At 57.9% G+C, this 21,357-nt stretch overlaps 1 protein-coding gene across 1 annotated transcript in view; it reads right to left on the bottom strand.

Moving 5' to 3' along the window:
* Nucleotides 1–8,076: 8,076 nt before the first annotated feature.
* The window catches only part of LOC136135666 (phospholipid-transporting ATPase ABCA3), a 35,273-nt gene continuing 21,992 nt past the window's right edge, over nucleotides 8,077–21,357 (bottom strand). The window contains exons 17-30 of the mRNA XM_065893592.1: nucleotides 20,141–20,324; nucleotides 19,065–19,368; nucleotides 16,493–16,766; nucleotides 14,596–14,800; nucleotides 14,020–14,239; nucleotides 13,590–13,748; nucleotides 13,140–13,312; nucleotides 12,398–12,526; nucleotides 12,093–12,287; nucleotides 10,161–10,348; nucleotides 9,517–9,687; nucleotides 9,077–9,267; nucleotides 8,860–8,933; nucleotides 8,077–8,470 (exon numbers count right to left, since the gene is read on the bottom strand). Of these exons, the coding sequence (XP_065749664.1) occupies nucleotides 8,339–8,470; nucleotides 8,860–8,933; nucleotides 9,077–9,267; nucleotides 9,517–9,687; nucleotides 10,161–10,348; nucleotides 12,093–12,287; nucleotides 12,398–12,526; nucleotides 13,140–13,312; nucleotides 13,590–13,748; nucleotides 14,020–14,239; nucleotides 14,596–14,800; nucleotides 16,493–16,766; nucleotides 19,065–19,368; nucleotides 20,141–20,324 (2,599 nt within the window). The 3' untranslated portion in view covers nucleotides 8,077–8,338. The remainder of the gene's footprint in view (nucleotides 8,471–8,859; nucleotides 8,934–9,076; nucleotides 9,268–9,516; nucleotides 9,688–10,160; nucleotides 10,349–12,092; nucleotides 12,288–12,397; nucleotides 12,527–13,139; nucleotides 13,313–13,589; nucleotides 13,749–14,019; nucleotides 14,240–14,595; nucleotides 14,801–16,492; nucleotides 16,767–19,064; nucleotides 19,369–20,140; nucleotides 20,325–21,357) is intronic.

Here is a 21,357-nt window from a genome sequence, read left to right as displayed (position 1 = left end):
GTTGGGGAGAGAAGCGTCGGGGCGCTTATACTCTGTATCCCTCTCTGGAGGGGCAACTGGGGCTGCCCCGGGCTAGCTGCACCCGTCATGGGGTCGGCAAGCTGGCAGCTCTCTGGGGCAGGGAGGACTTTTCTGTGTGGGCAGCTCGCGGGCCGGCGCGGAGCGGGTTAAGGGGGCCGCGGCCCCGCCCCTATCCGTGCGCGTGCGCACCGGGCTCGCGGCGTGCCTCCCGGCGTGCCGAGGCGCTTGGCTCCAGAGCCCGCAGCTTCGCGTTGGGAGAGGCCGGGCGGCGGGATTAGGGGAGGGGTGTGCAGGTGCTGCGGCCTTTGGCGGCAGACCGTGGGGACCCGCATGGCAGAGGCGGCTCAGCGGGCCGGGCCCATTGCGGGGATGGGTTCTTGCGATTACCACTAGTGGTGTGAGGGCTTACCGTGTAGACTCAGCTTCTGCGCCAGCGGAATTCGGCCTGGTGGGCAAGACGGGGTTGTGCAGCCAGAACGCACGGGCAGCAAACTGCAGGGTAGAAGATAATGTGCAGAAAGGGAGGCGCTTCCGAGGAGATGTCACTGCAGCTGAGACCCGAGTGGAAGGGCGCGCCCGGCAGAGGGAACAGCTGGTGCGAATGCGCGGAGGCTCGCTGGAAGAAGCCGCGGCTAGGAAGGTGGAGTTTAGCGTTGGACAGAACGGGGAAGATGTGCAATATACGGCGCCATGGCGTCATCCCCTGGCCGGTGGACGGTGCAGGCGGGGAGGCACTGTCAGAGCCTTCTGGCGAAGGCAGGAGGGTGAGGGTTAGAGGCCCAGGACCAGGCAGGAGGCTGTCGGAGTAAAACCGGCGCTGAGGGCATCAGGGCTTGCAGGTTTGTTTACCGCTATGTCCCTCTTTCTCCCGCGCTGTGCCTGGTAAGCAGTCAAAACTGCGTGACTGTTAGTTGGGGGCAGGGAAGGTGCACCCCCGTCCCAGACGCCGTGTGAACAGGTGGGTGTCCCAAGGAAGAGAGGGGAACAGATCCAAGGTGCTGATTTGGTGGGGGGAGGAACCAGTGAGGAGGCTTGGAGATGGATGAAATGTCAGGGGAAAGGACAGGAGAGTCCAGGATGAGCCTTAGTGGCCCCGATGGATGGGTATACCTATGTTTGTAGTCTGCAGGTCATTGCTTTCTGCTCCATGTGGTTTTCCCAGCCAGCGGATAGTGACTCCTTTCCTTCATCCAGTTCCTCTGGCCCTGTCCAGGGTGTCAAGTGTGCCCCTAACACCTCACCCTGGGCCGAGGAGTGTCTGAGAAGTTGGGGACAAAAGAGAGTCCTGGAGGAGCAGCCTGCCTTTTGAATCCTCTCTGCCTAGGCACCAACACACTCCTGGAGGTGGGGGTTGGCAGGCAGAGTCAGTCTGGGTCTGGTTCTCCCTTTGCATTTAGATTTGGGGAGGAGGGGGCCTTTATCTCTGCATCACTGTCACATCTGCCATGGCCACTAATGGAGGCATAAGTGGAACAGAAGGGTATCCCTGGCCGTGCATCAGTGAAGAGACCCAGAGGGTCGGTGTTGGGGATGGTGTGGCCTTGATGAGCCAGGCCTGCAGCACATGGAAGTCTGTGAGGAGGCCACGGCAGCACATTGGAGCCCCACATATTCAGGGCCACGTCTGTGTGTGCCTGAAAGGCCCCAAATCCAGAGCCTTTGCCCAGGGACACAGTGACACTCTAGGTGGGGATGGGGCAAGCCCATGATCCCCACTGTGGCAAAAGGAGGATGGGGACACAGCCAGCTGGGCGGATAGCCCCTTCTGGTTTCGGTTTTTTGGCTGCTGCCACACAGCATGCAGGATCCTTAGTGCCCTGACCAGGAATCGAACCCGTGCCCCCTGCAGTGGAAGCATGGAGTCTTAAACACTGGACCACCAGGGAAGTCCCCCCTTCAGTTTTTTTGTTGTTGTTAATGCTCTAAAGTAGTAGAATTTGGCACGCATATAAATTTTAACACATTTTGTATTAAATTTAAAAGCATGATTTATTCATTTATGAATTTAATCAAATTTGTTTCTAAATATTATTGATTTTATTATCAAGTGTGTTATCAGCTGTTGAGCTTTAATATTTGAGCATCTTGGCTTTTGCCATTTTGAGAATCAGCAGAATGTGTTTGGAAGGAACATGAGAAAATAAAACTCTGGAGGGCCCCCGACCCCAGCCTTCCAGGAGTCCTGGGTTTCTCCCCTCCCAACCCCCAGTGCTAACCTGCTGAAGCCATGGGAATTGAGGGCCAGGGAGCTGTGGTCTTCGGGGACCTCAGGAGGTCTTTGGCCCAGGTTTGATGGAGGGGGTGGGGCAGGGCTCCTTGGGACAGGGCACTGGGCAAACAAGCCCCAGGCCTGGAGCTTTACACCACAGGCATCCTGTGGGCTCTGGCCAGTGTCTTGAGCCCCCCTCCCTTTCCCCCAGGGCCGAGGGCCACCTGCTGACAATGTGGGGCTGCACTCAGTTTGAGAATATACCCACATCAAGGCAGAATATCCCCCTGCCTTTATTCTCTATGGGACTGGAGGCCTCCACAGTGCCTGCCCTTGGAGGCTAGTTACCTGGCACACTGAAAGGGCCAGGGATGGCCTGGGTTGTGTCGGAGGTCACAGTGGGCCACACAGGAGCTTTGAGCAGGCATTGCATCCACTTGCAAACCATGTCAAGGAAGCACTTCTACCCATTGCTGACAAGCTCTGTGCCAAGGGCAGGCATGGTCTGGCCAAGTGGAAGAAAGGGGTTTGGGTGGGGTCAAGGCAGTTGTGATGTCTAGGTGACCCTGGAGGAGGCATCAGAAGAGGGGCGGGTCAAGAGGCCTGGCTTCTGTCTGTGGGGGTGAATGCCTGCAGCCCCTGAAGGAGCCCAGAAGGAGGCACCCAGGAGGAGGCACTGGCTTGTCCTTCTGGGTGGTCAGGCTGGATATGAAAGGGCCAGCCAGCCAATGAGGGTCTGGAGTTGTGGTGAGGCCTCCCTGGCTCTGCGTCTCCAAGGTGTGGGGGCGTCAGATCCTGGGGCCCCATGGGCAGAACGGGCTGCCCGCTGGAGGGGCTACAGGGCCTAGGGCTGCTGAGCGGTGGGCTTGGGAGCTTGTGCTGGTTTTCATGCCCTAAACCCCATATCCATTTCTGCCCTAAGGAGGTCAAGGATAGTGATATCTGAGCTGCCCACCCTGGGGCTGTCACAGGGGACAGGGAGGGGCCCAGCCAGAGAAGGGGAGCAGGTGTGCTGGGCTCTGGGTGAGCTGCTCAGGCCTGCCCCATGCCTACTCTGGGCTCTGCAGCCAGTGGATTTGGGGCTTCTCCGACCTTGGAGGCATCTAATGCTGGCATCTTTGGGGTGTGGGCCGGGCCCCAGGAGTGGGGCCTGGGCGGCCCTGTGTGTTGAAGAAGGAAGGCAGGGCCCCCGCTCCCTGGGCCCGACCCCCAGCTTCAGCCCCTCTTCCAGCCTGCTTGAAGCCCAGGCCATGTGTGCCCATCATGTGTGGATGAGACTCCAGGGCCCAGTGCTGTGCTGCCTCCTGGCTGTCTCTCCTGGGGGGCCTGTGGGGACCTGGACTGCTGTCTTGGTGCCCTTTCTCAAGCAGTCTCCAGGCCCACCTTTACCCTGAAACCCCCTTAGGGTGCCCTGCCCTCCAGTGGGGATGGGAGAGGGGCTGCAGGAGCTTGCACATTTCAGGGTTTGGGGTCAGACCTGAGCTAAGGTTCAGGGAATGGGGCCTTGTGTCTGGAGGGGTGATGTTGCACACTCGGCCTGCTGGCCTCAGCTGTGGGCTTGGGTGAGCAGCCTAACCCTGACTTTGGTGTTGGAGGTACCTCATGGAACCCCTGTGGGTCTTTTCCTTGATGGAGTGGGTGTTTAGCCCCTCTGGACCCAGGTGGGCCCAGGCTGTCTACCCAGGAGTGTCCCTGTCTGTAGGTATGGCTCTGGCTCTTAGCACAGCCAGCAGGGTCTGGATGAGCATGGGTGGTGCTCACCTTCACACTGACAGATCTGTGTGGGAGTGAGGGTCCTACAGGACCTGCTAGCTTATGCCGTGAGCATTGCACTGGTCCCCGGAGGTGAGCTGAACAGCAGCTGGCGCAGGTGTCACTCAGATGGAGCAGCAGGAATCGGCTGTCCTGGCTGGCAGTCTAGCCCCGGGCTAGCCTTTTGGAAACCTTTCCCCCTCATTCCCAGGCTCTGGCCCCACAGGTGCCAAGTCTGACTCCCCTGGGGCATGGGCCGTCACCGCCTCTGTGTTCAAGGAATGGCCTGAGTTCAAGCTGGGCTGGGGGTGTGTGAGTCCAGGCCAGGCAGACAGGGCCAGCTCCTCCTCCACCTGGTGGGTGTGGTCATCCCCAGACGGTTTGTGGCCACCCCCGGACCTTCCTTCCAGCCTGCCCTCCAGGTGCTGGCCTTGGCTCACTCCTCCATTTTGCTGGGCTGTCTGCCTCACACTTGCCTGCTGCTTTGTGAGACTGGGTCAGGGGTCCCAGGGACTTGGGTGACCTTGGCTTCCCCTCAAGTTCTAGGCTAAAGATCTGGGATTGGAATTTTCCCAGAAAGAGACTGTCCAGTTTGTTTTGCTTTTCTGAGCCCCTGCCGCCAAAGGGCTAGGGCACTCTGTTGGCAGGGCGGTGGATGGGGAAACGGACCCTGGGGTAGGACCAGAGCGGCCATACCCAGGTCTTCCTGGCTGAAGCGGGGTCTCACCAGCTCAGGTGGACAAGGAAGGCATGCATGGGGGGACCAATTTCTTGAGGAAGCCAGCCTGCCTTCTACAATCACGGTTGAGACTGCAGTTGTGTCCTGGTATTGGGTTTTTTTTTTGCGGTATTGAGGTTTTTTTTGCCGGGGGTGCCCGGGTAAATATAAGACTGCATGTCCTAGCACCCTCGTCTGGTGCAGCCATGTGTCTGCATTCTGGATGATGACAAAGACGCAGAAGCACGTTGAGGGCCAGCTGTGCTCTCCCGCTCCTCACCCTGTTTCCTGCTCACTCCATCTGGAAGTCTCACTGGCACCTTGGCCCTGAAAGGTGACCTTGAGGAGGGAGGCCTGCACCTGGATGGAGCAGGCAGATGGAGTCTGGCTCCCTGAGACCTTGACCACTGGTAATGGAATGCCTAGATTGCCTTCTCTGGACTTCGTACTTGGCAGAGAAATAAACTCTTGTCTTTTGTAAACCACCGCGGTGTAGTTTTCTGATGTGTGCAGTAAGGCCACTGCAGAGTCTTTGTTCCACAGGAGCTGTTCCTGTAACCTGCTGCCCGGCAGCCCTTTCCCATGGTGAAGGCAGAGGAGGTGCTCCCCTCCTCCCCGCAAGGCTGCCCTCCTCCTTCCTCAGGGCCCTCGGTTCTGGGTGCAGCTGTCAGGCTGTAGGACAGCCCATGTGTCTACTGACTGTCTCAGTTGAGCCACCGTGGGGCCCGGCAGGACTTTTCCACAGGCCTTGCTCTCAGCCTTGACGTGGTCTCTAGACCTCTGGAGCCCCGGACCAGACTGTGCAGGGCAGGGAAGGCAGGACCTTGGCCCTGGCAGATGTGGCAACTGTTTGGGGCCAGCATCTCTAAGGACCATCTGGGCCTGGAGATCTGAGTAAAGTGGAATAGGCATGGAGCAGGAGGTGGCAGGGGTGTGGGTAGGCCGACTCTCCTGTTAGGGAGCTGGTGGGTCCTGCCCTGCCCCTGGGCTTGGAGGTGCCACAGCTCAAACCAAACCACCAGGGCTGGGGGCTTCTAAGGCCCCAATCCTGGCTCTTTGAGGACACTTGGGCCCAATGGTGGGTTTCCAGCAGACTCGCAGATGACCTGGGGGTGCTGTGTGGACCCTAACAGCGGCACCTGTCTGCTGCTCCTGGGGTCCTTCCTAACTGTCTCTCCTGCAACTGCCCAAGCTCCACGCGTGGATACAGTTGTGGGCTCCTCTCCCCTGACTGCCGTGTGCCTCCCATCTTGTCCCCACTGCTGCAGCCTTGGCTGTGACTCCATCATCCTCTCCACGGCTGCTGACTTGTCTTCCAAAAGGGGTTTCCGATCACGACAGCCCCTGCTTCCATCCTGCCAGTCTCTCCACCTCATCTCCCGTCAACAAACCCACCTCTCCCTGGACCCGTGCAATCTGATCTTATGCGTGTGCCTCAGATATGCTGTTCCTTCAGTCCTGAGCACCTTTCCTCACACCCTGTTTTGTGACATTGAAGGGGAAAATGTCAAATTTCTAAATCTTTAACACATGGGCTGAAAAACAAGGCCAGGATGCCCTGCAGGAGGACACGTGGCCAGGCCATGCTGGCCTCTGCCCTCCTCCCTTGACCAGCAAACCTACAGCTGCCACACACCTGCAGACAAGTCACAGCCCACCTCTCAGAAGATGCTTGCTGCTGGGCAACGATTAGGACCACAACCACCCCTAAGTTGTTGTTGTTGTTATTTTTTAATAATATGGAACTAAATGATGATGGTTGGAAGAATCTTAAAGGGAATAAAAGAGCTACAAGAAACTATTTGCAACGTTCATAAACTTTGAGAGAATGATAAAAATGCAAATTTGAAACTGTACCAAATGAACCAGAGTGACGAAAACAAGTCTTTTCTAAACCTATGAATTCTAAGGTAATGTAAAAGGCACAGAGATTCAAATCACAGAAATTTAGAAAGCCATAAGAGGACTTCCCTGGTGGCACAGTGGTTAAGAATCCTTCTGCCAATGCAGGGGGCATGGGTTCGATCCCTAGCCTGGGAAGATCCAACATGCCACAGAGCAACTAAGCCCCTGACCCATAACTACTGAGCCTGCTCTCTAGAGCTCATGAGCCACAACTACTGAAGCCCATGCGCCTAGAGCCCGTGCTCCGCAACAAGAGAAGCCACCGCAATGAGAAGCTCGCGTACTGCAATGAAAAGTAGCTCCTGCTCGCCACAACTACAGAAAGCCCGTGCACAGCAATGAAGACCCAATACAGCTAAATAAATAAATAAATAAACAAACAAATAAAAATTGCCGTCTCTCAAACCACTAAAAAAAAAAGGTTAAAAAGAAAGCCATTGGGCTTCCCTGGTGGTGCAGTGATTGAGAGTCCGCCTGCCGATGCAGGGGACATGGGTTCGTGCCCCGGTCTGGGAAGATCCCACATGCCACGGAGCGGCTGGGCCCGTAAGCCATGGCCGCTGAGCCTGTGTATCCAGAGCCTGTACTCCGCAATGGGAGAGGCCACAATAGTGAGGGACCTGTGTACCACAGAAAAAAAAAAAAAAAAAAAAAAAAAAAGCCATAAGAAATGAGTGTGTCTTATTAATAAAAGGGAGCTGATGCTGAAGAAAACTCTCCTGGAAAATAGTGTAAAGCCAAGTGGCCCTGGAGCCAAAGGCCTCCTGCCCACCCACCTCCACACCCTCCTCTGCCAACCCTACATGCCTCTTTTCTCACCCTGGACGAAGGGTCTTCCAGGTGGCCATTTAGCTACCCTGATTGTGCACTTGCATTTTTGGCTTATTCCACAGCAGCAAGTTCTGTAAATTGACTACGTATCGGGAAAAACGAGCACTTGTTTTTGTCTGGAACTTGATACAGGAGGCTCGTGCTGGGACTGCACTGGGTGACGGGGCCCGCGGGCCCACCTCGTGACTCACAGACCACGGTCATGTTCCCTCCCAGCCTTTATTTTGCGGACAGTCACCACGCACTAGGTGTGCCCTCCATGGGTGGCCGCTCAGCCCCATGGTGGTCCCCAACTGGCCTCCCTGCCCGTGGCTCACCCCTCCCCTCACTGGTCACTCTGGAAGATGCTGGTGGGATGACACCGGGCTCAAGGCCGGCTCTGTCTGGTGCAGTGTCCACCCTCTCAGGAGAGGGACTCCAGGACACCCAGCTGCACTGGAAACCAAGACCTCAGTGCCTAATTCAGCGGCATCTCCCCTGAGGACAGTGACAGGCATCTTTCTGTCCATCCTGGGCAGCCTGGTGAGCCTGATGCCCACTGTCCTGCAGGCCTCCCCTGGGAAGCTCCGTGCCAGGTACGAATGCAGGGATATGGCTGGGTACTCTTGACCCCTGGGTCAGTGAGGCCCCTTCCGGGACAGCCCTCCGCCCAGACCCCGCAGCCTGCCCACACAGACTGCCCGACACGCTCTTGGTGGGGATCTTGAGTTTTGGACAGCGGGCTTCAGAATGCCTGAGACGCGGACGTTCCCATGCTGCTTCCCGGCGTGAGGGCGCGACACACCCGGTCCATACTGTGCCTTGATTCTTGAATCCATTGTAGAAAACAGTGATCAGAAATAAAGGTGCAGGATGAGGTGAACTCGGAGCGAGAGAGGATGCCCATCCGTGAGCCCGGCTCCTCACGGCCCCTCGTCCTCAACAGGTGGCTGCAGGTGGGCGAAGCTCAGGAAGACCTGCTCCAGCGAGATCTGGCTCACAGAGTAGTCGTCCATGCCATACTTCTCCTTGGCCTTCTCCAGAACACCAAACACCTTTGGAAGCAGAAAAGCCACTGTTAACAAGGCAGGGCCTGGCTCCTCAGCTGGTCTGGGACTCCTCTGGCCATAGGGGATAGTAAGGTCACCAGAGATCCTACCCCTGCACGGGGTGAGCAGGCCCCAGCACCAGGCTTCCTCCTGACTCTTCCCAGCTCAGAGTATGACCTTTGGGCAAGACGTGTTACCTTTCTGGGCCAGTCTCCTTTTTTGCACCATTTTTTTTCCAACTCAGATATTTGAGGTATAAACCCCCAAATAGCAATATTAGGGTGCTAGCAAATATTAGGGTGAGTGTTAGAGCAGAAACTGAAAGTGATTCCTCCTTGGAAACAGCTGGCTGGAGAAGGAGCAACTGCTGGAGGTCCAGTGGGGCCCAAGCTCACCTTCGCCCAGCTGAGGTCATTGCCAGGCAGGTGGTAATGGACCATCCCTTGGTGCTCATCTTCCAGGACGCTGCCTGCACAAAGGAGAGACCGTGTCCCCCTGAGGGCTGGGCTGGATGGCCAGGGGAGGGCGGCCCAGGCCCCTGGAATTGTAGCCCTCGTCCCAGGGGTCAGGGATGGACAGACGCACAGATGACCTCTGCACAGCAGCACACACCTGGGAAGGTCAGGTCCACGAATGCCTTGAACTCTTCCAGGGCCTCCTGCCGCCTGTCACTCCGGATCTTGGCCCGTAGGGAGTAGCCACTGCCAAACTTGCTCTTGAGGTGCTGTGGGCTGCCCAGGCACTTGAACTGACCCTGCACCATGATGGCCAGCCGGGTGCACAAGGCCTCACACTCCTCCATGCTGGGGAGAGGGAGTGGAGGCCTGATATAGCACTGGGGAATGCTGATGCCCACCCTCCACATCAAAAGCTGTGCACATGGGAAAGTACTGATGCCCAGATCAGGCTGTTCCTGATTCCCATGCTCAGGATGTGGCCCACATGGTAGAGCCTAGGGATTCTCCTCAGACTCTTCACCAGATGCTGACAGGTCTTCTGTCCACCCAACCCCTCCCGGCCCACCCCTCCTACAGCCCCGGTCCTGGCTTTACCTGTGGGAGGTGATGACGATGGCCTTTCCAGACTCGCGGGCCCTTGCCACGGTGTCCCAGAGCAGGCGCCGGGCCACGGGGTCCATGCCAGTGGACGGCTCATCCAGGAAGATTACTGCTGGCTCTCCAAGAAGGGCAATGCCGGTGCTGAGCTTCCGCTTGTTGCCGCCGCTAGGGCAGAGAGGGTGCAGGGGAAGGCAAGGCAGATGATTAGCGTGGGCTCCCTGGGTCCCAGCACAGGACCGGGCCCAGTGATGGCAGAGTGTCTCAGGTGAAGAAGAATGAGGTGAGCATGCCTGGAAAGCCCACTTCATAGAGTAGGAAGCCCTAGAGAGAGCTGTGCCCAGGGGGTCGGTCCACAGCCCCACACAGAGCAGTAACACCACCTGTCTGCATCTAAGGGGGCCTGACAGGAGGTCCTGGCTGTGCCTCCAGGTGGCAGGAACCTGAGAGGCAGCCCCTCTCATCTGGACCTGCCTGGGCCATGCTGCCAAATCCTCACTGATCCTGGAATGATGGGTGGGAGCTCCAGCCGCTGACCCGAGTGCCCCTGGCTCTATGGTAATGGAGAGCCTGACTCCACCCTGGGAAGGCCTGAGGTCACTGAGGCAGGGGGCAGGGCAGGGGCTGGGACGCAGGCGCACCTATACGTCCTGACCAGCTTGTTGGCATGCGGCTCCAGGAGCAAGCCCCGCAGCGTGTTCTCCACACAGGCGCCAATGTAGCACTCGGGGACACCCCGGAGCCGGGCGTACATGACCAGTGTCTCCCGGCCCGTCATGTGGTCCAGCAGGGCATCAAACTGGGGGCAGTAGCCAATCCGCTGCCGCATCTGGGGTTGGAGCACAGCCAGGAGACAGCAGGTCAGAGGGTTTCTCGCAGGGGATCTGTCTAGGGTGGTCCCTCAGTTGGTGCACAGGCCCTGGCGGCCTCCCACTGCCAAAGTTTGCCGAGCAGCACTTTGTTGGGGTTGCTGGAGGGGCTCGGCTGGCTCAGTGGCCGGGTAGGCACCGGGACCCAGACTGCCCCCCACCCAGGGGTCAGAGACAGGCCAGAGACCAGTCTACCCCGGGCAGCACAGGGGCAGACAGGTGCAAGAATGCATTGATTATACAAAGTGACCGTGTCCATGCAATGCTTTACAGCTGACAGATACCCGTTCATTAGACGCTTGACAAACATCTAATGTGTGCTGGGACCTTTCTTTTTCCTCCTCTGTTAAGAGATGTTTGCTGGCAACACCTTTGGGGTGGGGTGTCACCTGGGCAGATGGTATGGTAGCTGGTCTTGGAGCAAGTGGCTACGTTCAGCACAGCCAGGATGCTGCGTGGCAGGCCTCCACCTCCAGCCACATTCGGCAGCTGGTGGGGACAGGCAAGCCTGGTTTCTGTGGATTCCAGACATATGGTTTCTTTTTCTTTAACCTCTTTGGGGTTCTTAGACTTCCGGAATCTGTTCTTAATTGGTCTGGGAAAGTTCTTGGCCATGACCATGGCAGTTACTACCTTTCCCTCCGTTCTCTCCTTTCTTGCGGGAACCAGATTAAACGTATTTCAGGCTTCTCACCTTGCCTCCATTTCCTAGATCACAGTTACAGTTTCCTCTTCCTTGCATATAATTTCAATCTTGTCTATTTCTTTGAACATAGTAACACAGTTGTTTTATAATTTGGGTCTGGTAATGGCAAATCCAAAGTGGTAGGCTTGTCCTGCTGTGGAGCCCTTGTGTCTGTGGCTCCAGCCACAGCACCCTGTCTGCTTTGTTTGCTTTGCTTGTGCACTGCTCACAGGCCTTGAAGCACTATGTGAGGGGCTCTTGGAGGCCTAGGATGAAAGCCTTCCTGCAGAGAGGGTGTGAGCTGCAGTGTGGGGGCAGAGCCACCTGGAAGCCCCTGCTGCCAGTTCAGGAGATGCAGTCATTCCCAGGCATAGGCATCTTCTCTGTTCCTTCCCCTGCCCTGCTCAGCACACGGGAAACCGTCCATGCAATCCCCGGGGGTAGGGAGAGCAGGAGGGTGGCCTGCTTCATCCTAACCTACGGCGGTGGTCCTTTGTTTCTGCCCCATACACTCGATAAGGTCCCTAAACCAAGTCACTGGGACCACAGCGCCCTCTGTGCAGGGGCGCTCCAGTGGAGCCTCTCGGGGCTTGCAGATTGCGGAGGTCTTCACCATGCCTCGGGCTCTTAGGTGCTCTTAACCATGTGGTTTGTCATTAACATTTTATCCTGCTTTTGGTTCTCGGTGGAACGCCTGGTTTGAACAGCCCAGAACACCATTATTATAAATCTATGCGCACAGACTAGAGTTCTTTCCAGTGGGCAGAGTTCTGTGGGTGCCACTCTGTGCCCAGGTCCAGAGAAGCCGCTTCTCTGGGAGGGACCCGGTCTCGGCCCGCCTGCCAGGCCTGGTCCCTTCTGGCCGAGGGGGCTGTAATCTCCTCAGTCTTCTCCTCATCACTTGCTTACCTTTGGCTGTGGTCACTGCCTCGTCCTGCTGTCCATGAACCATGAGCCAGAGACAAGCCCCATCCCTACCTCCCGGATGCCCTTCCTCTTGCCTCCCTGGCTGTACCCACCTTCCCGATGTCAGAGCTAATGCTGTAGCCCCCAACAAAGGCGTCCCCAGAAGTAATGGTCTCCTCCCCGGTCAGCATTTTGAAAGTCGTGGTTTTGCCGGCTCCATTGAAACCCAGCAGGCCAAAGCACTCCCCTTTCTGGACTGCGAGGGAGACCTTGTCCACGGCGAGGAGGGGCGCTCGCTGCTCATACACCTGCACAGTGCCCAGGAGAAAACACAGCTGTGGGGAGGCCTGCGGACAGCCGGGAGCCAGCTGGGTGGGGGGGCCGGGGGGTAGACCCGCAGAGGGTGGGCCTGCCTCACCTTGGAGAGCTCCTTGATAATCAGAGGCGTGTCCAGCAGGGAGTCCAGGCTGGGGGCCAGGATGCGGTTCCTCTCATCCACCACATCCTGGTCTTCAGGAAGCGCCGACGTCCGGGTGTACACTTCTGTCTGTTCCAGAGTAAGACCACCAGGGTGAGCTCCCAACAGAGCAGTCCTTCCCCATGGGAGGAAGGGCTAAACTACTCACCCCAGCTCAGCCCCACGTGTGCCGACTCAGACCTCCCACAAGGAGAGCTGGGCAGCTGTAAGGGCTAACATTTGCCTCGAGGAGACACAAACTACCTGAGGGACAAGGACGGTGCAGGACTCATGGAGAAAACCATGAAACCCCTTTTCTTAGAAAAGTCATAATACCTTAGCCCCAATTAGCCCTGGGTTCCTGTCCATCCAATGCTGTTTCAACAGGTTTTGTTTGTTTAGGGAGAGAATGTATGTGACAAACATGAGGGCGCCCCAGTCCACACGCCTCCACTGAGACCATGGTCCCTGAGGCCCCAGGCTCCCTCGACTCCATGGCTTCAGGGTCTTGGGACAGAGAGCCCCTGGGGACGGTGAGGCCGCAGCCCCTCCCAGGCTGTGAGCACTGCCAGTGGACGCGCAGCCAGGCTGTGGCCAGTGCTGAGGCCCTCCCTGTGTGTGGCCTCAAGGAAGCCCAACCTCGGTTGGAGGGCGCCCAATGCAGAGCAGCCAGAGGCCAGACGGGGGCCCCGGAACCACTCACCAGCGCCCGCCTCCTCTGGAAGGCACACAGGCAGGCCTTCAGCCTCCACAGCAGATCAGTCTCAATGAGGAAGAGCAGGGTGAGGTAGGCAAACCCTGAGGTAGCCATGGAGGTCACGAACCTGCCAACCCCTGGAGCGCTCCATGCATAGAAGTTCTCCTGGTACTGGATGTCTATGCAAGCAAGGGATAGGGTGCTGTGCCCATGCCCTGAGCGCCCTCCCCCTCCGGGGTCCCAGCCCACGACCCTCTCTCTGGGACCGTGAGGTGCCTGCGCTCAGCCCCCAGGGTGGAGGATGCGCTGGCGCGGGGCCCACTGGGCTTCCGAGGGTGTGTCACTGCCACACGGGGGCCCCAAGCATCTCCTGCATTTTGGTGGCTTCACCATGCGAGGTGGCCCTTGTGCCTGTGATGGGGGACAGGCTGTCCCAAGAGAGGCCTGGACACTCACTGTGTTTCCGGCAGTAGTGGGCTGCCACTTCGGAGGAGGTGCAGTACCTCCTTGTCTCGTAGTTCTCGTAGAAGCTGCTGACCGCCATCCCCAAACAGTGGTTGGGCAGCACCAGGAACACGTGGTCCAGGGTTCTGGAAAGTTCTTCTAACTTGACCGCTGTGGGGAGGAGGCACAGACAAGTCAGCGCTGGAGGACACACCGCACCTGCCTCCAAGAACAGAGCAATCGGGAAGGGCAGGTTTCCGGAGTTCCCTGCATAGCCAGCTGTGCCTCCCCCGGGGATCAGGCACCAGAGCTCCGGGGCAGCACCTCTGGCAGGCGGCCCCACCGGCCTGCCCGGTGCCCCCATCTGGGCCTCCCCCATCGAGCTGAGCGGCTCTGTGGGTGCAGGGATGGGAGTGCAGGGAGGTGGTCTCCTGGCTCCCACCTGGGATGCGCATGATGGTGACCACGAGGAAAGTGGCGATGCCCGACAAGATGTTGAATATGGTCAGCCTCGTGTAGGCAGTGGCCGCCCCCGAGAAAAAGAAGCTCATCAGGTACATGAGGGGGATGATGGCCCAGCCATAGAGCATGAGCAGCAGCAGGGCGTCGGCCACGTGGCCGTCCTGCGTGAAGGCGTGCACGTCGAAGGCTTTGAACACCACCTGCAGCAGCACAGACAGGTGGCCGGCGTGCCCTCAGGGGGCGCATGAGCCCAGGCCCATCAGCCCCTCTGGCCGTGTCTGCCCCCCACCCACCTCCAAGGCTCTCCTGGCATCCTCCCTGAGGAAATAGGGAGCTGTCCACCAGGGCACCTGCTCCTGGGCCCTACCTACCAAAGTGGGGCAGAGGCTGGGGGTGTGCAGACAGGCGAGGGGGGCTGCCAGGGCATTCCCAATCTCCTCCCACAACGGGGGCTGAGCTGCCAGCATGGACCCCAGGCTGGTTTCAGTCCACGCAGGGTCCCCAAGGCAAGCCCCCTGGACACGTGGGGGAAGGGCCCCAGCACCATGCAGCTCACCAGCAGCAGCAGACTGGGGACGAGGAAGGACATGAGGTCCCACAGCAGAGCTGAGAGCCAGAAAGTAGCCACGTGGACTCCGCTCACAAACTGCATGTGCTTGGCCTGGACGGCCCTCTCACTGACCGCCAGGATGGAGAACGTGCTGGACAAGAACGCCATGGCGAAGAGCAAGTTGAGGGCGATGTCGAATCCCTTCCGGCCCCTGCGGGGGTGAGGAGGGGGCGTACCGACAGGTCAGGGACAGAGCACAGCATGTCTGGGAAGGTGGGGGTATCAAGTGCTGGGTCACTACTGTCCAAAGCAGGTGATGCAGTGGCCCAGCCACTAAAGGGTTTAAGGGAGAACATGAGAGCCTCAGGGTCTCTGCACCAGGAAAATTCCATCCCCCTGAGAACAGCTCCTCCTCTGGACATCCTATCCCCAATGACGGCAGTGCCACTCTCCCAGTTGCCTTCAATCTGTCCCCATGCCACCCACTCCTACAGACCCTCAGGTATGGATCTGAGACCTCCACCTCGCTCTCTCTGGCTGCCCCAGTCAGACCCGCTGTCGGGCACAGCATCAGGGTGGTGGCCGTCTCCCCGCTCTTGAGTAGGCAGGACACTCAGGTGCCAGCAACATGTTCCAGAAACCAGCGCTGACAGCATTATTCTTCGGTAGCTTAAAACATCCCACAACACAAAAGGTTCAGCAAATGGTGCTGGGACAAATGGATGCTATGTACTGAGTGAAGTGCTACCACAACGTGGATGAGCCTCGAGAGTGAAAGAAGCCAGTCATGAAAGGCCACACACGTGGTATCTGATTCCATCTACATGAAATGTCCAGGATAGGCAAATCCACGGAGACAGAAAGCAGACTCCTGGCTGCTTAGAGTTGGAGGAAAGAGGAATGGGGAGTGACTACCAGTGGTCCCGGGGTTTCTTTCAGGGATAATGAAAACGTTCAATAAAATTATATTGTGGTGATGTCTTCACGACTCTGAATACACTAGAAACTATTCAGTTGTACACCGTGAACCGGTGAACTGTATGGCAGGTGGATTATATCTCCTAGAGCTGTTACAACAAAACAAAAACTCCTGTTCCTTGTCCACTGTCACCCTACTAAGCCCAACTCCTCAGCCTGATCCCCAGCATGGCGAGAACAGAGGACCGCCGCTGTGTCTCTGCTTCCGTGGTGGGGGTGGGAGGGAGCAGAGGGGACGGGAGACACTAGAGGGTCAGGGCACAGTCTAAAATGGGAAGTGAGGATGAAGCCGCCCCCCAATGATTAACTGCCCTGAGGTGGGATGATTGTTCTGAAATTCATTGATTTTTCTGGCTTCCTCTGGACGGTCCCCAGAGGTCTGGGGACTTTGCAACGAGGAAGAGGGAGAGTCCCACACACATGATGGTGTGACAGGCCTAAGGACAGAGATGCCCAATGGGCTCCCTGACTCGAGGCCACCGAGGGGCAGCAACACACACAACAGCTGCGTGCTGCAGGTTGGACGGGAGCAGACACTCGGATCCCCCAGGGGCAGCGGCCAGCAAGAGCCGGGTGCAGATTTGGGAAGAGGGCACGGCCCTCCAAATCCTCAGGAGTCTCCCGTGGGGCCTGGGTGTATGGGGGCTGTGGTCTCACCAGCTTATCTGCTGTCCAAGGGAAGGCTGAGTGTGGAAGGCCGAGAAGGATGTGGGGCAGGAGTCCCCAGCCAAGAACTGGGAGATTCCTGAGGGCAGAAACAATGCTGTTTTTACCGCTGTGGCCCTTGGGGGTCCCTGGCAGTGCCCGAGGTGGTCAGGCCTGGGCGGGGTCCCGACCTGATGGGAGCAGGGTCCTGACTGGGCTGGGCCAGGTCCTGACCATGCAGGGATGGGGTCCTGAGGGCGGGAGGGGACAGTGCACATACTCGTTGAACTGATCCTTGGCGGCCTGCAGGGCACTCCGGGGCTGAGGGTAGTTGGAGACCATGATGGAGGCCTGAGGGCCGCACAGCAGCTTGAACAGAAGGTTGTCCACGATGGCCAGTGCGGTGGCCGGCGAGTGGTATGCCTGGTTGTTGAACAGGGCAGTGACCACCGTGCGCTCGCCCACGTCTCTGAAGGATGCCGCCACCAGGCACCGCTCGTTAAAGCCGCCCCCCTCCACCGAGGCCCTGAAAATCAGGAACTCCTCCAGGTCACCTGGGGGTGGGCAATGGCAGAGTCAGCAGCGTCCTGCGTCCCCCTCCGAGGCCCTGCTCTGTGGGGCTCTGAAGGGCCGGAGGAACAGCAGAAAGGATGCATCACCTTCCACCCGCACGCTGTCCACGGACCATGGGGCCACGCAGTGGGAGCAGCAGGACCTAGGGCTGCAGGCCTCGGGGGGGACACCCCCATAGCCACAGGAGCTGAGTGGCAGGGCAGGCTCTTCCTTCTCCCCCACAAGCTCCCTGTTCACACACATACACACACTAAAGGGCCTCTCAGAGATACAGGCCTGGACCTGGGCCAGGGTCAACGTGGCAGGAAGAGGCTGGATCAGGAGGAGGTGAGGGTCCAGAAGTCAGAGCTGTGGAAACCTCTGAGCGGCCTGAAGGGTGAAGCTCCCAGTCAGGTGCAGGGAGGGGTGGCCCTAGGTGGGCTTGGACCAGCCCTTAGGACCACGGCGGTGGGTGAGGGGCTACCTCCAAGGGTGCAATTACACTGGACTGTCCCTCTATGTCTCTGTTTTTCCAGTTTTCATAGAAGGAATAAGTACCCTTTTTTTTTTTTTTTTTCCTTTTTTTGCTGTACGCAGGCCTCTCACTGTCGTGGCCTCTCCAGTTGCGGAGCACAGGCTCCGGACGCGCAGGCTCAGTGGCCATGGCTCACGGGCCCAGCCGCTCCACGGCAATGTGGGATCTTCCCGGACCAGGGCACGAACCTGTGTCCCCTGCATCGGCAGGTGGACTCCCAACCACTGCGCCACCAGGGAAGCCCGTAAGTACCCTTTTATAATCATAAAAAAAAAAAAAAGAGTTTTAAAAAATAGTGGCCTGAGGGAGAAGGCCCTGGGAGAAGGAGCTGTTCTCTTGGCACGCGGATGAGCTCCAGCGAATCTCCACTTCACACCAGATTCTCTGGGCAGTTGGGTTCTGGGCAGCCCATATGCCTGGCATTCTCCTGCAACCCAAGGGCAGCAACAGAATCCTAATCATGCCAGGCCCGTCATTTTGCTCCTTAGCTGTGGCACAGAGCAAGTGGGGGTTCTGATGGGGGTGGGGTCAGCTGCCCACCCACGAGTGACCTTGGGGGCATTCAGTTCCACTAGCTCACGAGCACACACTGCCCAGCCCAGAGCTGGCCGCGCGGCTGCAGGGAACCAGCATCTCACACATGCTCATTGCTCCCGCCTTGCCTCTCACTCAGCTGTCGCCTGGGGACAGCGATGACACCCACATTGTGGGACCCCAGTGTCAGCGAGGGGACAGGGACCCGTTGGTGAATCCTAATGGAGACAGTTATAGAGGTTCCTGGTAAGGTCTGCTGTGGCTCTTGGCACACAAGGAAAAGGGTCAGATGCGTTAGGTGCAGTGTAATTCACCCACAGTAAGGTGCTCAGGACTGAAAGTCCCCACGCTCCATGAGGGAGCAGGCAGTCTGGCCTTCCACACCCTCCCAGGCCTGGGCATCTACGGTACTGTTCTAAATCCCTGGAGCCACCACGCACCATGACAGCCCTGAAATCTTCACACCAGGCTGAGTGACAGCCAGAAAACAAGATAGGATGGAATGGGGGTGACAAACAAGGTGCCCACCACTGTCAGTAGGGCTACTCAGGGCCCTGATCGCTGGCAGGCCAAGCAGGGACTCCGGCTGCAGCAGCTCCTTCTGGCAGCGGTGCCCCTGGCAGTGCCGGCCTGCTCTAGGCCGTTGACACGTTCGACATTTTCCTAAAGAGGAACCTGACTCCTGCCAAGATTTTGGAACCATCAGCGTGCTGAACCTCAAAGCTGCTGGCCAGGAAGTGGGAGGGGAGCAGAAAAACGTGAAAAACTTCAAGCATATTCCATTTAACTAGAGTGCGATGCCTGCTCTAAAGCCAGGGCAGTGTCCAACTGCCACCGCCAGGGACACGAGATAGTTTCAGTTTTAGGATGTGGTAAGAAAACACCATGTCACATAAGGCATATCGTGACCGTTCTCTCAAACAAAAAAAGGTAACATAAACATTGCTGAGGTTTTACATTTCATTTGTAAATGGTCCTGAAGAATCTGACTTCTGTAAATGACTGCCTGGACATAGTTTAGCCCTAGAGATGTGGACTTTTGTCTTCCTTTGACTCAGGGCAAAGATTTTCTCCCCCAGGGGACACCTGGCAATGTCTGGAGTGGGGTGATGCTGCTAAGCAAAGAATGCTGCTAAGCAAAGAACCACCCCAAATGTCCACAGTGCCTTGGTTGAGAGGCAGGATCTGACAGCACAACTTGGGCCCCAAGCCGCCTGGGGACATCCCTTACCCAGCACCTCTCGAGGTTCCTGGTCCTCAGCCTGCAGCATGTCTTTCAAATGCTCTGACAGCTGCTGATCCAGCCGAGAGGTCCCGGGAACCGAGAAGGGCACGATGGTTCTGCCATACTCGGCCAAGGTCAGCTTCAGGAGGGGGTCATCGAAGATCTCGGAGGAGTAGTTGATGGCCAGGAGGGCCAGGGTGATGCATGTCAGAGGCACCAGGACCTGGGCCGTTACCATCTTCCACTCCCGCCAGCTGTATGCGGCCTTCTTCAGGAACATGGCCCAGAACTGCTGGCAGTGGAGGGCCAGCTGCGACAGAGGGGATGAGGGTGATACAACCGCCACCACAGAGCCAGTGCCTGACCCTGCCCTCCAGCAGCAGGCACGGTCTGCACATGAGCCAGGGCTTCTCCTGGGGCCCAGTCGATGACATGGAAGACTCACAAGAACACATCCCCATAGGTCCCAAATGGGCCCTGGGGGTCTCACATCAGCTGTGGCGGCAGGGCAGGCACTATTCCACCATCGAAGGAGGTTAAGGGAACCTCTGTTATCCCAGAGGGGAGCTGAGGCCTCTGCTTTCCCCATGCTCCTGGTCAGAGGACTCTGGCCAACCTCACAGCAGAGGAAATGGACAAACCTCCCCCCACTGCCTATATTCCCCACGCTCAGCCCTTCACTGTCCTCTAAGTGCAGGTCAGGCCGGCAGGGACCAGAGCCCAGCTCCGCCATGTGCTGCCCATTCGACCTTGGCCCAGGCCTCAGCTTCCTGTCTGTAAAATGGGACCGGTGCTGCCCTCTGTCTCACTGGGTGCCAGGCACATAGCAAGCTCTAAGCTCTCGGTACACGGGGCACTGTCAGCCTTATAAGCAGTGTTCACCCTTATTTGTGAGTGGCCAGGTTAGAACAACGAGAAACGACAGGTACTCGACTAAAATGTTCCGGGTTTTCCTTCTGCCTGCCAGCCCATGGGAGCACGAGCTGTAATCTGCCCTCTTCCCAGAGTGCTGACCCTCCCTATGCTCACATCTGCCCCCGCGGCCTCTAACGCATGCAGTGCTCGAGGTCGCGCAGTCTCACCCCGGTGTTGAGCCTGACGGCAGTGTTCTCCTCAATCAGGGTGCCGACGCCGTCAGTCGGGTCCATCATCCCGCACAGGTGGCTGTCCACGGCCCAGTCACTCGCCCGCCTCTCGTGCTGGTACTGCAGGGCAGGGAGCTGGATGGCTTGGATGTCCATGCTGGTGTCCACCAGCTTACCAACCCTGGTCGAGACATGGAGGCCCAGTCACAACTCGGCTCCTCGGGGAGGGAGAGGGGCAGCAAAGGCGGGCGACTGTCAGGGGCACTAAAGCAGAGCGCCATCTGCTCCATCAGCTGGGACTTCATTTGTTCATTCACTCATTCATCGATAAGTATCTCCAGGACACCAGCTATGGCAGCCAAGCAAAGTCCAGGAGAGAGACAACTAGACAGGGCCCTGCACATGGGGGCCCCCTGGTCTCCCAGGGAGACTGATCGAAGTCAGCATTTATAACCCGGGCTTTCCAGAGGGACAGGATGGGGCTTGAGGCACGATGGCAGCACCAGGAGGGCTTGTCACAATACAGGACACCGCGGCTCGGGTGCTCACTGTCACTCTGAGACCAGGGAGCAGAAGAGTGTGTTCCAGAAGGGGCAACACTGGGACAGGTGCGACAGAGACGGGTGCATGGAGGGCGGGTGGGTGGTAAGGCTGCCAGGCCTTGTGGCGGAGCCTGGTGTTGGCGCCGCACCGAAGCCAGGGAGCCACCCGACTCAAACGGCACTATACTTATATTCACTTATCCTGTTGCCTCCTGTAGGGTATGCGATCCTCAAGGAAAAACATCTATCTCACAGTTTTTGTATTTCTTGTTCTTAGCACTGTATCTGCTAAATAAAGCATTCAAGCAATGTTTGACCAATGTATTAACCGTCTGGAGCTCACCCCGTAGTTCTGAGGGGTGAAGGCTAAATTTCACATCTTCATCAAAGATGGAAACACACTCTGGGATCATTACCTAGACCTGAGAGGAGCTTGGCCAGCCTGATGCTGCTGAGGTGCTCCCGGGAGGGGCCCCAGGGAAGATGCCAACACACTCACAACGTGGGAGTGGAGTTTCCAGTGATCAGAGCTCGGCTGCTCTGCTGTCTGAGTCACTGCGCGTGTCAGGAACCTGGCTGAGTCTGTGCAAGTGTTAATACAGGGCTGTGATGTGAACTTGGGTCCTGACAGCCGGCCCACTGCCCTGCTGCCCACCCCCCCGGGCTGTAGGT

The sequence above is a fragment of the Phocoena phocoena genome, chromosome 15, assembly GCF_963924675.1.
Source record: "Phocoena phocoena chromosome 15, mPhoPho1.1, whole genome shotgun sequence".
In the NCBI taxonomy this organism is placed as follows: Eukaryota; Metazoa; Chordata; class Mammalia; order Artiodactyla; family Phocoenidae; genus Phocoena; species Phocoena phocoena.
Note: the sequence above shows the minus strand (reverse complement) of the source record. Positions and strands in the feature narration are given on the sequence as shown.